The sequence below is a fragment of the Leptonychotes weddellii genome, chromosome 9 (assembly GCF_054177405.1).
Source record: "Leptonychotes weddellii isolate Sample4059 chromosome 9, ASM5417740v2, whole genome shotgun sequence".
Classification (NCBI taxonomy): domain Eukaryota; kingdom Metazoa; phylum Chordata; class Mammalia; order Carnivora; family Phocidae; genus Leptonychotes; species Leptonychotes weddellii.
This window is the reverse complement of record NC_138377.1, coordinates 72,919,501-72,936,705: the sequence shown is the minus strand read 5'-3', so window position 1 is coordinate 72,936,705 and position 17,205 is coordinate 72,919,501. Positions and strand designations below refer to the sequence as shown.

Below are 17,205 nucleotides of genomic sequence, written 5' to 3'. Positions count from 1 at the left end.
GGGTGCACGTACCCCTTCGGATCCCTACTTTTGTATCTTTGGGGTAAATACCCAGTAGTGCAATTCCTGGGTCATAGGGTAGCTCTATTTTCAACTTTTTGAGGAACCTCCATACAGTTTTCCAGAGTGGCTGCACCAGCTTGCATTCCCACCAACAGTGTAGGAGGGTGCCCCTTTCTCCGCATCCCCGCCAACATCTGTCGTTTCCTGACTTGTTAATTTTAGCCATTCTGACTGGTGTGAGGTGTATACCACATCTTCTTTATCCACTCATCTATTGATACACACTTGGATTGCTTCCATAATTTGGCTATTGTGAATAATGCTGCTATAAACATAGGGGTGCATGTGTCCCTTTGAATTAGTGTTTTTGTATTTTTTGGGCAAATACCCAGTTGTTGGTAGCTTTTTAAATTGGATTTTTTCCCCCTGAAAAGCAACTGGTCAATTGTTGACCTGTGACATTATTTTTATTTTTGACCTGCACAATTCCACTTTTAGGAATATTTACAAAGAAATAACAGCCAAGGGGAACCAAACTGAACAAAGTAAGAAACAACTTAAATGCTCTCAAATAGAATATCAAAGAAATTTATACATAGTTTTACCCATTTAACACCATGGTAGTATAATAAAAGTGACAAGTATGTGGATTTTGTCAACAAAGGACTTTTAGTTGGAAATGAGTGATCTAAAACAAAAAGGTAAAAATTCTAGATAAATTGTAAGTATCAACTATAACTATGTAATATAAATATATGTATATACTGACAACAATCTGAAGGGAAATAGACTATGAATGTTAATAGCTTAGTTCTATTATTTTCCACTTTCTATTAAATTACCTATATTCCTAAAGAAAGGGATTCATAATTGAGGTAATTTTATTATTTCATTGTTTTATTTATATACAATGTAACTCTTTACTGTAATGACAGGCTTCTTGAGTAATGTAAATAAATAATAATTCATGTTCAGTCTAATTTTTCAGAGGTATTGAGTGCTCCATTGTGGTAATAAGACTAAGGGGATTTTTTTTTTCAAATAAAGAACATCTTTAACTTTTAGAATTAGGTAAAAATGCTTTTAATGAAGTTGCATAATAATTCTAGCTTTCCCAAATCAGAAGAATTCAATTTTAGGTTTTTCATTTTCCAAGAAAGAATCATCAATCTGATCTCATCTCAGGGACTCCTTTAATGATAAAATATTCTCAGAGATGTTTTGTTAGCATTGTTAGCAAAAGCTTTCCATGGTTCCAATCATTCTAAATGCATTGACCACACTTTTTAGGTCTTTATTGTGTCTCTTTTGATTCTCAGTTTGAACTTCATTCATTTTTTTCATCATTTGAAGTCTCTACTATTTCTTTCCACATTCTTTCCCTTTTTGGTTTCCCGGAAACCACTGAGCTTGGCCTTGTTTGGTGAACTACATTGTCATTATTGCATCAAAATGTTTAGCACTCTAAGCCTTGTTGCTGAGCATTGTGCATAAGAATGTGGCTCACAAAGGATGATAAATCCTTGTGTTCTGATTCTTATTTCAACATGCTCTTGCCGTTTAACCTAGTATAAGAATACATGGACCCCAATCAGAAGACTGGAGGGTTTCTTCTGCTCAGTGAATGGTGGAGGGTCTACCTTCTATTACCAAACATGCCATAGAATCAGAATTATAGGATGTGAGAGTTGAAGGGTCCTTACAGGTCATGTGGGCCTGTCCCATGGATTAGAAACTAAGGTCTTGAATAGCTAACTGATTTTTCCAAGACTCACAGTTAGTTAGTGATAGACTTGGGCCAATCCCCAATTCTTTTGACACTTAAGCCTGTGAGCTTTCCATTACATTCAGCTGCTCTACGTCACACCTGCTCGCATCAGCCAATTTTCAGCTAAGATTTGGGGCCACAGACAAATGTGGGCTTCATTCTAAAGCCTTTGAACTGTTACCAACCATTCATACATCTTTCCCAAATTCAGTGGAACTCCAAACAAACCTGACATGTTTGTGGTTAAACTGGAAGACTAACTAGTGTGTTTTGGTATTAATACATTAACTAAGGCCTGAGCTAGAAAAGTAATTATACTCTCTCTCTCTGGTGTCGTTGCTCAGAACTGTAGAAATTATCTAATCTTTCTTTGTCATTTGTAACAGCTTTCAGGAAGGTAGATGACAGCAATGATAACATTGACACATGAATTATTGGTGTTTTTATAGAATTTACAGCCTTTACTTTTCCTTCTGTAGGTGTTGGCAGGGTGTGCAGTAATGATGCAAAATATTTGGTTGTGAAATTTTGAGGGTGGGATTTGCACATCGACAGTGGAACAAACCTTGAAAAATCCATTCTCAAAATCATAGGCAAAAAGAAATACATTTTGAAACATGTAAGTAGAGCACAGAATTTTCGGAAGCACTTATTTATTTCTACATCATCGGATGCAGAAACCTTGATAAAATTTTTTGCAACAGAATAGGATCATTTAATGGTTGCGAAACAGCATGTAGCAGTTACAGGTACATGGATGGTGTTCAAGAATTGTTCTAGAATGAGTCAGTGAGCTAGTAACCACTTTAAAGCTATCAACTATGTATAGTATTCAAATATGTTGTAGAATAAATTGAAAGCACAATTTAGCTGTATTGCTTTGGGAATAAAGTATTAAGCGCAATTGGATTTTTTTTTTCATTAACTTATTTTTCAACCATCACTTTAAAACACTTATAAAATATATTAATAGATTTCAGTTTCAAATATATTTTGGAAGAGAAGTTTTATATATATATATACCTTGTATTCTGCCTACATAATAAAACATTTTAAAAATTATTAAAGATATTTTCTTCTGGATTTTGAATTTTCACATGTATTATAATAACGCAGACTTGGTCTTGTCATAGAGGTGTAGGCATTGTGCTGTTTCTGAATGATAATGTACAAGTCTTGAACATCATCTTAAAAATGAAAATTTTGGTGGCAATCTTGTTTTAGAATATTACCCGATTTTAAAAAGCTTTATTGTTGAGCATAGTCTCTAGAAATAGATAATAAGGCTAGTTAGATTTTAGCATAACTCACTTTTTGCATTCTGAATTAGTTTTCAGAGCTCATTGGTTGAGGCCATGTGCCGTGGATGTGGTTACATGGAACAAAAGCATGTACATACATCAAGAAATAAATAATATCTTATTAAAGGATAGAATTAAGTATAATTATGTAAAGTTAAATAAGTATTGTAAAGATCATAATATGCCACACATAGGCACTTAACTAGTATAGCATGTATTGACATAAAATTAGAATGCATAAATAATTAAAACTTACGACACTTTTTAAAAAAAGATTTTATTTATTTATTTGACAGAGAGAGAGACAGTGAGAGAGGGAACACAAGCAGGGGGAGTGGGAGAGGGAGAAGCAGGCCTCCCACTGGAGGGAGCCCGATGCGGGGTGGGATCAGGGCCTGAGCTGAAGGCAGACGCTTAACGACTGAGCCACCCAGGTGCCCCAAAACTTAAGACACTTTTGGAGGTTGAAATTAAACCTATTATTTGGTTGTTAACATGGTAGTAATACTGTTTAATTTCTTTTCCAATTCTTAAGGTCATTTTTAGTATCATTTAGTATAATAAATTCTTGAATTGATTCCCAATGGAGATGATGAATTCCCAGTGGAGATGTTATTTGTATTCATAGGTAGCCTTTAATCCTTTCATTTTTTTCTTAACCAGCTACAGTCAGGTTTGTTTTTTTTTTACAGACCTTCAGGACCCAAATCTACTTCTTGTTACAGTCTAAGGCAATCTCTGGCCAAAACAGGGATTATCTAAAGCAGTGATTTTAATGTGGATGGTCAAACAACTGTTTGTTATTGGTGGGAGTTAAGGAACTTTTACCAGAATGTAAGTGCATGTACTCTTTACTTCATCAAGAAAACGCTGTTTTGGCATAGCGTCTTATTGCATAGCAGACCTGTAACAAGCGTTTGAGGACCAGCCCTGGCCAGCAGACCACACTTTGAGGAGCGCTGAGTGCAGGCCTGTTCTTGATATTTGATGTTGAGCTCATAGTTCTGAGCACCCTACCTCCTGGATCTTAGTCACCAAGATGTGGCTGTCTTCTCCCTTCTTTACCTTCACTTTGTGTCTTCTGGACCTATGTTTTTACTAGATAGTGTTGTCTTGATATCCTCACTAGGTTCTGCCCTGGTCTTTGGTTTCTAGCTCTTTGGCTCATGTATATTATAGGAAACTATAGAGACCTCCATCTCTAGTTTACTGAGTCCAGAGATTATTAAGTTCTTATTCTCTATACACCTATCAGGATAGTTAAAATAAAGAACACAAGAAGAAACAAGTTTTGGTGATGTGAAGAAAAAGGAACCCTTGTGCACTGTTGGTGGGAATGCAAATTGGTGCAGCCACTGTGGAAAATAGTATGGAAGTTCCTCAAAAAATTAAAAATAGAATCATCAGTGGTGCCTGGGTGGCTCAGTCATTAAGCGTCTGCCTTCGGCTCAGGTCATGATCCCAGGGTCCTGGGATCGAGCCCCGCGTCAGGCTCCCTGCTCTGCGGGAAGCTTGCTTCTCCCTCTCCCACTCCCTCTGCTTGTGTTTGTTCTCTGGCTCTCTCTCTCTCTGTCAAATAAATAAAATATTAAAAAAAAATAGAATCATCTTATGATCCAGTAATTCCACCACTGGGTATTTACTTAAAGAAAATGAAAACACTAATTTGAAAAGATATATGCACCCTATATGTTTATTGCAGCATTATTTACAATAGCCAAGATATGGAAGCAACCCAAGTGTTCATCCATAGATGAATGGATAAAGAAGATGTGGTATATACACAATGGAATATTATTCAGCCACGAAGAAGAATGAGATCTTAACATTTGTGACAATGTGAATGGATCTAGAGGATATAATGCTAAGTGAAATAAGTCAGTTAGAGAAAGACAGATACCATATGATTTCACTTATATGTGGCATTTAAGAAACAAGACAAATGAACAAAGGAAAAAGAGACAAACAAAAAGACAGACTCTTAACTATGGAGAACAAACTGGTGGTTATCAGAGGGGAGGTGGGTGGAGGAAGGGTGAAATAGGTAAAGGGGATTAAGAGTACACTTATCATGATGAGCACTGAGTAATGTATAGAATTGTGAATCACCATATTGTACATCTGAAACTAATATAATAGTAGATGGTAATTATACTTAAATTAAAAAAATTCGTGTTCTCAACGTTCTGTCTTATTAATATGATACCATTGGCTACTAACCCTAGATGCTAATGTTTTAGGAAAAAACATATGATTCTTAAAAAAAAGCCTGTAAAATTTGATCTGAACGTTCTGTTTTTTTCCCTGAAAGTTCTATTTTATTTTTATTTTTTATTTTTTTAAAACGATTTTATTTATTCAAGAGAGGGAGAGAGAGAGAGAAAGCATGAGCAGGGGGAAGGGCAAAGGGAGAGGCAGACTCCCCACTGATCAGAGAGCCCCATGTGGGGGCTCCATCCCAGGACCCTGGGATCATGACCTGAGCTGAAGGCAGACGCTTAACCGACTGAGCCACCCAGGCGCCCCTGAAAGTTCTATTTTATTTATTTATTTTTTAAATGTATTTTTTATTTTATTTTTTAAAAAGATTTTATTTATTTATTTGACAGAGAGAGAGACAGCACAAGCAGAAACACAAGCAAGGGGAGTGGGAGAGGGAGAAGCAGGCTTCCCGCTGAGCAGGGAACCCCATGGCAGGTGCTTGATGACTGAGCCACCCAGGCGCCCCGAAAGTCCTCTTTTAAAAACATAGTTTAATGTTGATTTCTGGTCAAGATCATGTAGTAACCTAAGTTTATACTTACCTTTGTTCCAACTATATAGAAAATTTATGAAAACAGCGTAATAATAAAGCAAGATGTATATTTCTGTGGAATGCAATAGAACAAATGTGAAATGCAATAGAAACACAAAACTTAGCCGACCTGGTGCTGGAAGTTTGACTGATGTGAGGTCAAAATGATCTGTGTGAGGCCGGGGTCCAGAAGCAGATTCACTGTGTGGAATTGGCGTTTCCAAGGCCATGGCAGCAAGTCAGAGAAAGCTGAAGCAAACTGAGAAAATCTGCTGGGGATTGTGAATTATATATAGTTTCATACTTAGAATAGTAGGAGAGTCCTACTTCTAGCTATATGGCAGACTAGATGTTTAGAGAAGCTCCTCTTAGTAAAGTAAACCTAAAAATGGTATAAGATGTATTTGTTTTTGCAGTAATTTTTAAAGCATGAGTGAGCTGGCAGAAAAGGGAATTCTTCGGAGGACAGAAATGACAAGATAAGTGAGGGGTAAGTGACTGCTGGAGCCAGCATTTGTCCCTGAGGTATCTTTTGATCTTTAATGGCCTAAAGCCTGGGTTTCAACAGACTGCGCACGTGGGGGGTTGAGGAGACCGGGCCTGAGGCTGACGGGGTCAGATCAGAACTCCCACACAGAGTCGGTTCACCAACTTGTTAAAACCTCAGTGAAGGAACTAGAAAAAAACCTGCTGTGGAGAGGGGATGGTGTCTTTGCTTTGGTTGTGTGTGGAACGGAAAAGAGTCTCCCATGAGAATTCCTAATGATAAGCCTGCATGAAGGCAGGTTTTGAGTTTGAGTTCATACTACTTACAGGGTCTGAAGAACCTCTAGTTGAATGTTTAGTTGGAAGTGGTCTTAGGTTGGCATACTCCTGGTTTCTGGTTGAAGGAAAAGGAAGTCTCTCTGGAAGAACACAGTTTAAATCTAGATCTTAAAGAGGTCCCACAAATAAAGCATAAGGACTGCAAATTCACAATAAAGAACTCCCCTCTCCCTAAATGCCTAAGGAAATAAGCCACCACAAGCAAGAGTTAATAGAAAAAACACGCTTATAGAATCAGTTCCACACAGACTGCAGTTTGGAACGGACTGTTTTGGAATGTAAAATAAGTCTGCTTAACATATTTAAAGAAATAAAAGGGGGCTTTTGAAAGTACAGCAAAGGAAGATTTGGAATGGAACCAATGAAATGAAAATATAATGAAAGTGGAAATTCTTGGACTTAGGCCTTCCCTCATCCCTATACAGGATTCTGGCATTTACGCTTATTTTCCCTCTCATTTTTCTGTAACTTTTCTAAAGCTTTCCATCAACCCTATAATGAGAACATGGTCAATAGCTTCAAATCAGCTAGAGAAAAATTGTGATGTGGCTTTTCTAGAATAGCACATCTGCCTCTGAACCATAGGGCAGAAGAAAGAAAAAGAGATACAGTATAATCATATACAACCTACATTTGCAAGAATACATCTCTGTTGCTTTTCTCCCAGTAAGACAGACTTTTTTTTTTCTGTTTATCTGCCTTCTCTTTTTAAACACTCTTTTTAAAGTGTTAGCTCTTATGACTTGAACTTTTTACATTGAACAGTTTAATTGGAACACATGCCAGATTTAATAAAGAAGTGTGTTCCCTGATAACATTTTAAAAAAATAGACTTGATTTTTTAGAACAGTACTAGGATTACAGAAAAAAATGTGCAGAAAATACAGCGTTCCTATACATCCATCCCAGCTACCCCTAGTATTACCATCTTGCGTTAGTATGGTACATTTGCTATAGTTGATGACCAATACTAATACCATTAACTAATGCCCGTATTTTAGATTAGAGTTCACATTTTGTGTCGTCTAGTTCTGTAGTTTAACAAATATGTGATGTCATGCTTCTCTGTTGGAGCAGCTTACAGAATAGTTTCACTCCCTAAAAATCCAGTATTCTACCTATTCATTCCTCCTCCTATCCCTCTGAACCCCGAGCAACCACGATCTTTTCTCTTTGGCTTTGTTTCTTCCAGAATGTTATATACTTGGAATTATATGGTATGTAGTCTTTAAAAGATTAATAGATTATTTTGGGGGCAGTTTTACGTTTACAGAAAAAATTAAGCAAGAAATACAGGGAACTTCCACACACCCGCTCACCATGACTCCTGCTCTCACTTCCCCTATTACTAGCATATTGCACAGTACCTTTGTTACAACTGATGAACCAATATCCATACATTATTATTAACTAAAGTCCATAGTTTACATCAGGGTTCACTCTTTATATTGTACATCCTATGGCTTTTGACAAATGTATGACAAGTACCCATCATTATGATATCACACAGAATATATTTTCATTTCTTTAAAAATCCCCTGTGTTCCACCCTATTCGTTGCTTTCTTTCTTTCAATAAATTGCTGGCAACAACTGTTTTTTTGTTTTACTGTCTTCATCGTTTTCCAGAATGTTCTATTTTTACTGTTTTCATATTTCCAGAATGTCATATTATTGAAATCATATGGTATGCAGTATTTTCAGATTGGTTTCTTTCATGTAGCAATATGTATTTAGGATTTATTCAATCTTTTCGTGGCTTAATAAGCCATTTGTTTTTATTGCTGAAAAATATTCCATTGTATGGATGTACTACATACATCTACTAAAGTGCATCCTAGTTGCTTCTAAGTTTTAGCAATTATGAATAAAGCTGCTGTAAACCTTTGGGTGCAGGTTTGTGTGTGTGTTTTTTTAAGATTTTACTTATTTATTTGACAGAGAGAGAGATAGCGAGAGCGGGAACACAAGCAGGGGGAGTGGGAGAGGGAGAAGCAGGCTTCCCACCGAGCAGGGAGCCCGATGTGGGACTCGATCCCAGGATCCTGGGATCATGACCTGAGCTGAAGGCAGACGCTTAACGAATGAGCCACCCAGGCGCCCCAAAAGCTTTTTTTTTTTTAAGACCATGTGTGAGCAATGGGGGTTGGGAGAGAGAGTCTCAAGCAGACTCCATTCTGAGCGCAGAGCCCCATGTGGAGCTCGACCTCACAACCCTGAGATCATGACCTGAGCCGAAGGCAGACGCTTAACGACTGAGCCACCCAGGCACCCCAGGGCGCAGGTTTTTATGTGGACATAAGTTTTGAGCTCATTTGGGTAAATACCTAGGAGTGTGATTGTTGATTCCTATGGGAACCTGTGTTTCACTTTGTAAGAGATTGGCACACTGTCTTGCAAAGTGGCTGTACTATTACATTCCCACCAGTAACGAACGACTGGTCCCGTTGCTCTACGTCCTGGTCAGCATTTGGTATTGTCAGTGTTTTGGATTTTAGCCATTCTAATAGGTTTGTAGTGGTGACTCATTGTTGTTTTAATCTGCAATAGCCTGATGACTATGAAGTTGAGTATAATGCTTATTTACCATACATACATTTTCTGTAGTAAGGTGTCTGTTTAGATCTTTTGCCCATTTTGAAGCTGGATTGTTTTCTCATTGTTGAGTTTTAAGAGTTCTTTGTATATTTTGGATACAAGCGCATTATGAGATATTTTGTAAGTATTTTCTTCTTTGTATTTTAATACTTTAATACTTTTTATTTTCAGTATTTTAATCCCTGATCCATTTTTTCACTGCTTTAAGGACTGTATATTTTTTGTTACAAATCAAACATTTCTAGATTATAATTTAAAAATAATATGAAATACTAGAGTTTAAAAATTATTAGTTTGAACTGTATTTAGTTTCACTTTTCATAGGTCAAAAATTATAGAGTGTTGGCAATTTTGTGTAGTTCAATCTAATAGAAGCCAAAGCTTTCTCTCCACAGTTCTCTCTGTGTGTACTGCCCATCACCAGCAAATCATTATTATGTCTTTGGGATGATTCTAGCAGAAATTAAGCTTATATTAAAATCAAAAGCAGATGAGGATATTATAATCACACAGCTACAGTTTTCAGAGGCAGCTTTGGTTTTATTTGCTCTGATCACCAAGCACTGAAATATCCCGGTTATTTTAAGATGTTTTGCTACTTACAGCTACATTTTAAATGGGGACTTCCGTGGAAATGGCACAGAATTCCTATGTCCTAATATTTGTTTCAGGAAATTTGTTCATTCTCTGCTGAAGCTCAAGAAACTTTGCTGTACAGGATTCTGCTGCTTAAATTTGGGGGGGGAGGCGAGGGGCAATGGGCTGCATAGTAGAATAGTGAATGCCTTGTGTAGATATTCGTGGGCAATCTTTCTTCCCTGCTCAAAGCCATCCATTCAGATATATTTTAATAGTTTTCTCTGGACCTCCAAATGGAAAGCAATGGGCTAATTATTCTTTTGAGGGTCATAATTCATGACCAGATTTTAAAAACCGTGGTGGGGACTGATGTTGCAAGATTAAATTGTTTTGTCGAATTAAAAAAACAAATCCAGATTTAATTAAACGCAAACAAATTTCTATGTATTTAGTATGTACAAAACTCTCTCTCAAAGGTGGGGTATAGAGTTAAGCCTTTGATCCAGTGGAGAGCACAAGACTAGTGAACAAATATGATAATATACAGCAGAATAAAACCAGTGACAGGTGACAAGAAGTGCAGAGAAAGTACTGTATTTGTTCAAATTAGAGAATGATTGTAGTGAAGGGATCTGGAACGGCTTTGGGGAAAATGTGAAATCTGAGTCGAAGTCTAGGGAATGAGGAGGGTTTCACTCTCTATAATTGGGGTGGGCATTATAGAAAGAAGATACTTTGTGGAAAAGAGCCAGATGTGGGAAAGCGTGGGCCATTTTAGGGCACAGTAAACAAAATCAGCTTTTATGGACTAAATCGTATAAAGTTTTGACTTTATGCTAATTACACAAAGATACATGACATTTTAGAAACTTGAATTTTGCTGAAGCAAGCATTTGAACCAGGCTTTCTGCAGCCCTCTTGTTTGGGAGTGAGTCACTTAGTGCGCGCCTCTAGCTGTCGGCCAAGCTTCCAAGGCCAACCCAGCTCTGCTGTTCTCAGCCCGGCATCACACGGACCTGAACCCTTACGTGGTATTAAAAGCCCTTTCTATGTTGATTAGTAAAAAAGCTCTTCTAGTGGTAAAGAGGAAAAAGACAGTGGTGTTCAGTGACGATAGTAACAGTACTTCGGATAAATAGAAGAGTGGAATGCTGAATTTGGTATTAGATCAGATTGTGATGGGACTTTGGAATTTTACAGATGACTCAGGACAAAACTCTTTCTATTATCAAGGGTCTACTTTTATCTAGGCAAATAAAATGGTAAAAGTGGAACAGGGTCTTATTTATTAGCAAGCTATTGCAGACTGATAAAGTTTTCTGAGCAGTTGTTTGATATGATATGAACTGAGCTTTTATTTATTTTTAAAAGATTTATGTATTTTTATTTTTATTTTTTTTTAAAGATTTTATTTATGTATTTGACAGAGAGAGACACAGCGAGAGAGGGAACATAAGCAGAGGGAGTGGGAGTGGGAGAAGCAGGTTTCCCACTGAGCAGGGAGCCTGATGTGGGGCTCAATCCCAGGACCCTGGGATCAGGACCTGAGCTGAAGGCAGACGCTTAACGACTGAGCCACCCAGGCGCCCCAAGATTTATGTATTTTTAGAGAGAGCACGAGTGGGAGGGGCAGAGGGAGAGAGAATCCCAAGCAGACTCCTCACTGAGCGCAGAGTCTGAGGTGGGGCTTGATCCCAGGACCCTGAGATCACAGCCCCAGCTGAAGCCAAGAGTCAGACACTCAACTGACTGTGCCTCCCAGGCGCCCCTGAACTGAGCTTTTAGAAAAGTCTGTATTGGTATATTGACTAAACTTTTACTGTCAACAAAGATAATGCTGAAAGTTGCTAGAAGGACTAGTCAAACAAATAAGAGCTTAGTAAAATGAAATGATTCATATAATAGGGGTGCCTGGGTGGCTCAGTTGTTAAGCATCTGCCTTCGGCTCAGGTCATGATCCCAGGGTCCTGGGATCAAGCCCCACATCGGGGTCCCCGCTCCGCGAGAAGCCTGCTTCTCCCTCTCCCACTCCCCCTGCTTGTGTTCCCTCTCTCGCTGTCTCTCTCTCTCTCTGTCAAAATAAATAAATAAAATCTTTAAAAAAAAAAAAAAAGAAATGATTCATATAATAGAAATTACATTCTCAAGGCTTCTATTTTTCCAATTTTGTACCTTACATTGAGATTGTGGATTGTGTTGGATTTTTCTGTAATCTCCGTCTTTCTAGTATTTTTTCGATCTAAAAGAATTGCAGTTGTATTTGTTATAAAAGATAAAGCTATGGTAGACATTACCAGTGGCTTACCCCAAATCTAGTTACCCGTCTTCCTTACTGATAAAACTCTGGGACAGCCGAGTGCCTAGTTAAGGATACTTGCCATCCCAGATTCCCTTCTATCTAGGGGCGGCTCTGTGAACCAATTCTGGCCAGTGGGATAGAAGCAGACGTGTCCTCATGAAAAGAGAAAGAGAAAGATGCTGACATATGCCTTTTACCCTTACTCTTTTCCCTTCTTCTTGGTTGGAGTAAAGAAATACTGCCTAACCCTTCAGGAGACATCCGGAGACCACGGGGCAGAGCAGAAGATGGAGGGAGCTGGGGCCGGAACGCCGTCCTGACGTCACCACCTCACCCCTTGTCTGCTCACCTCTGCCCTCTTCGTGTGTTTGTTTGTTTCTTCCTCCTCCTTCCTCTGAGTGAAGTGTAGCTGACACACAATGCGACACTGGTTTCAGGTGTGCAACATAGCGATTTGACGACTGTGACTGCTGTGCTGTGTGCACCACGGTCAGGGCAGCCGCCTTCTGTCAGCACCATGACAATACCGTCGACTCTGTTCCCTGTGCGGTACCTTTCGTCCCCGTGACTTACTCATTCCCAGAACGGAATCCTGTACCTCCCGCTCCCCTTTACCCATTCTGCCCATCTCCTCCTCTACCTCCTTTCCGGCAACCACCAGTTTGTTCTCTGTATTTCTGGTTGTTTGTTTGCTTGTTTGTTCGTTTGTTTTGTTTTTGAGATTTCACATATAAGTGAAATCATATGGTATTCGTCTTTGTCTGACTTACTTCACTTAGCATAGTAGCCTCTAGGTCCATCCATATTGTCACAAGTGGTAAAATTTCATTTTTTTTATGGCTGAGTAATATTCCTTGATATATATATATATATATATATATATATATATATACACACATACCATATTACATGTATAATATATATATATATTTATGCACACCAATGTACTACATCTTCTTTATCCATTCATCTGTCACTGGACACATGGGTTACTTCTTATATCTTAGCTATTGTAAATAATACTGTAATAAACATAGGGGTGTATATATCTTTTCAAATTGTTTTCACTTTCTTTGGATAAATACCCAGTAGTGCATTATTGGATCATATGGTAATTCTATTTGCAAGGAGCACAGAGTGCTCAGATTATTTTTTTTTAAGATTTTATTTATTTATTTTGAGAGAGGGAGAGAGTGAGCAGGAATGGGTGTGGGGGGGCAGACGGAGAGAGAGAAGCAGACTCCCCTGCTGAGCAGGGAGCCTGACCAGGGGCTCGATCCCAGGACCCTGGAATCATGACCTGAGCCGAAGGCAGACAGTTAACCAACTGAGTCACCCAGGTGCCCCCAGAGTGCTCAGATTAATGTAGCAGGGAAGCCTCCAGTAAGCACAGAAGTCATTTTTGGGGAAAATGAGTTAATTAGCAACAGGCATTTTACAGAATGTGAGGAAGGGAGGAAAGCTTCTGCAAAATGCCACTGGTCAAGACCCATTTTTTAAGGAGACTATTGAGTGTTTGCAGAGTTACAGAAATGGTAATAAGAATCCTGAAATGATGAACTAACATTTAGACCAGCACTGCCCAAAGAAATGCAATGCAAACCACTTATGTACCTTTGATCTTCTCATAATCATTTTAAAAAGGTAAAAAGAAACAGGTGAAATTATATTTAACCCAATATATCCAAAATATTGTTGCTTTTATATGTATTAATATAACATTATTAATGAAACATTAGAAGTTTTGAAATCCCACGTCTTTTACACATAGAGCATGTCATGCTCCAGACCAGCCAAATTTTAGGTGTATATGTGGCTGGTGACTACTCTATGGGACAGGGCAGTTCCAGAGAAGAACAGAGTAATTTATGTGCTGATATATTGCTTTATTCTTTTTTTTTTTAAAGATTTTATTTATTTATTTGACAGAGAGAGAGACAGCGAGAGAGGGAACACAAGTAGGGGGAGTGGGAGAGGGAGAAGCAAACTCCCCGCTGAGTAGGGAGCCCGATGCAGGGCTCGATCCCAGGACTCCGGGATCATGACCTAAGCCGAAGGCAGACGCTTAACAACTGAGCCACCCAGGTGCCCCTATATTGCTTTATTCTAAAAAAAAAGATAAAAGTTTTCACCAAAATTCTAATTTTCTAGGTTGTAGAAGATATAGATTCTCCTAAATTTCTAGGAGAATCTAACAATGGTGAGGAAAAAGGTCTTATGGAAAGTGTCCAACTATATTTTTAAAGGGAGTCTGACCTGGATTGTTAGATATGATCTAAAAAAATGATGGCCAAGAAATAAAAATTGAAATAAAAGATTTATTGAAACCACATGTGTAATCTTGGAAACAGAACTAATACTCTCAATCTAACCTCTTGGGTATTTTAAGGAGTAGGAAACAATTTGTGTCTTCTTAGAATTATCCATAATGTCTATCTAAAATAGTGGGGATTTACTTAACCTGTTTTACCATTCTGTTGTTACAGGCTTTTTTTCTTCCTTAAATTGGGAAAGATGAGTGAAGACAAATTTGGGGAACATGGGGAAGACTTTATTACTTTATTTTTGTAGCTGTTGAGCTTGATATCAACTCAGTTTGTATTTGATTCTAGAAGTTGGAATATCTCAACAGCCTTTTTAGGTGTTATTGCTAATGTGATTATTATTAACCCCAGTTCATTTAATGAACGATGTTATTCGGAAGGACATCTAATTCTTTACTTTCTTTTTGGTCAACCGGCATTAGATACTTTATCTACCAGTAACAACAGTCTGACATGTCAGGTCTCACCTCCAGTGACGTAACTCTCGCCAGAAGTACTAGAGAACATTTTTAAAGGGTCTATGTGGGCCTACAAGGACTTTTAGCTTTTTTGGTCTACCTAGAGACATACTTTGTAAAGACAAAGGAGTCTCCTGTGCCCAACTAGAAATAATATATGACTGCTTCTGAAGATAAAGAAGAATTTGTTAAAATATTTCTGTTATTATAAAGTAATTATGCATACTTGGTTATGATTTAAATTTAGTTTCATAGTGCAAATGGCTTTTTAGAGTATTCGGGCAATCTGAAAAATATCAAGAAGAAAGGAAAAATCACCCATAATATTACCACTTAGAAAGCTGACCTGTAATACAACCATAGTTAACCCTTGGCCATTATCCTGCCTGACATTTTTCCTATTCATACACTCCCCACGTACTCACATCTCCCACCAAAACACACACACCCTCCCCCCTGTTGTTTGTCTTTTTATAAAACTGTGATCATATTCTACATACATTTTATAGCCTGCTCTTTCATTTAATAATACATTATGGGCAAATTCTCATTTAATAAAGTATATAACCAACCTCATCATTTTATTTTTTAATTTTTTTCCAACCTCATCATTTTTTAAAAGATTTATTTATTTATTTGAGAGAGAACATGAGAGTGGGTGGGTGGGGGGGAGAGGGATAAGCAGACTCCTCGCTGAGTGCAGAGCCTGATGTGGGGCTCAGTCTCATTACCTTGAGATCATGCCTGAGCTGAAATCAAGAGTTTCTAGTTACATTTAATATTTTTTTCGTTATAAACCAAAGTGCAGTGAGCATCCTTGTCTATGCATATGTTGACTTATTTTCTTAGGATAAATTCCTAAGTGGAATTGCTAAGTCAGAGTGTATGTGTAAAGAACTTAACTATATGTTGCCAGATTATCCTTCAAAGATATTTAATTTATACTTGTGCTGTGTTACAGAATGCTATATCTGTGCCAGTATTATTATCATTTAAAAATGTTTGCCAGTCTGATAGTTTACAAATTATATTGTTGCTTTAATTTACATTTTTACTAGAGAATTTGGGCATGTTTTTAAATGCTTATTGGTAGTTTATATTCCTTCTTTGATGAATTGTCTATTTGTATCTTTGTTTACTTTTTATTAAGGTGTTTTACCTTTTTTATTGAAAAGCCGTCTTTGTATATTTAGAATGTATGCGCTTTGTCACATATGTTGCAAATTTAACTGTTTTCAAAATGTGAATTCTGCTTACTGTTTTCCAGTATTCAAAAAATTTGCAAGGTGCTATTTTTCTAATTTATAATCATATGGAGTAATTTGTGAGAAATACATGTTGGCTGTTGCAACTTGCTTTGTGTTTCTTGAAATGATCCATCAAAAGTATTTATATCCTTTCATGTCTAAGCCCTGCATCATCTTTAGAGTATGTTTTGAGTAAGTAATGTCAAGGAAATCACCATCTAATTATGTTCTTGCTAAAGTGCCTGGTACTAGCTTTGAAGTTTGCTGCTAATCTCGTCTTAGCTACATTTCTTTGGATCTATGGTTCAGATAAGCAATGACAAGTAAAAACATAGATGACTATACTTTCTTGAGGGAGTCTGCTTTTAATATTGTAATTCAATGTTAACAACTGAGAATTAACAAACTCAGTTTTTATTTTTATTCAGTCTGTTCCTATATTATATGAAAGCACACAAAATCAACATCAATGTTCTAAGACTATCCTTTAGAAAATTTTGAGACCGTTACTCAAAGCAACATCCAGCAGTCAGTGAACTCTTAACAGGTATTAAGGTTTCAAATACTTGCTACCCAACTGAATACAGTATCATGCACTTGAATGTTTCATGTTCTCACCACAAAAAAGAAACGGGAGCTATACGATGGGCTAGAGGTGGTAGCTAATGCTATGGTGGTAATACTTTGGAACACCTAAACATCAAATGACATGCTGTACACCTTTTAATTACGTAATGTTATGTGTCAGTTTTATTTTAGTAAAGGGGGGTGGAAAAAAGATTTGAAATACCTGTTAAAAATAGGGCTTTCTCGGGGGAAATCGGAGGGGAGGACGAACCATGAGAGAAGATGGACTCTGAAAAACAAACTGAGGGTTCTAGAGGGGAGGGGGGTGGGAGGATGGGTTGGCCTGGTGGTGGGTATTGAGGAGGGCACGTTCTGCATGGAGCACTGGGTGTTGTGCACGAACAATGAATCATGGAACACTTCATCTAGAACTAATGATGTAA

The 17,205-nt window shown here is 37.6% G+C and overlaps 1 protein-coding gene across 1 annotated transcript in view; it reads left to right on the top strand.

Moving 5' to 3' along the window:
• Nucleotides 1-14,879, top strand: part of LOC102740211 (fibrous sheath-interacting protein 1) — a 59,209-nt gene extending 44,330 nt beyond the window's left edge. The window contains exons 9-10 of the mRNA XM_081831846.1: nt 14,318-14,366; nt 14,842-14,879. Coding sequence (XP_081687972.1) covers nt 14,318-14,366; nt 14,842-14,879 — 87 coding nt within the window. The remainder of the gene's footprint in view (nt 1-14,317; nt 14,367-14,841) is intronic.
• The last annotated feature ends 2,326 nt before the right edge of the window (nt 14,880-17,205 follow it).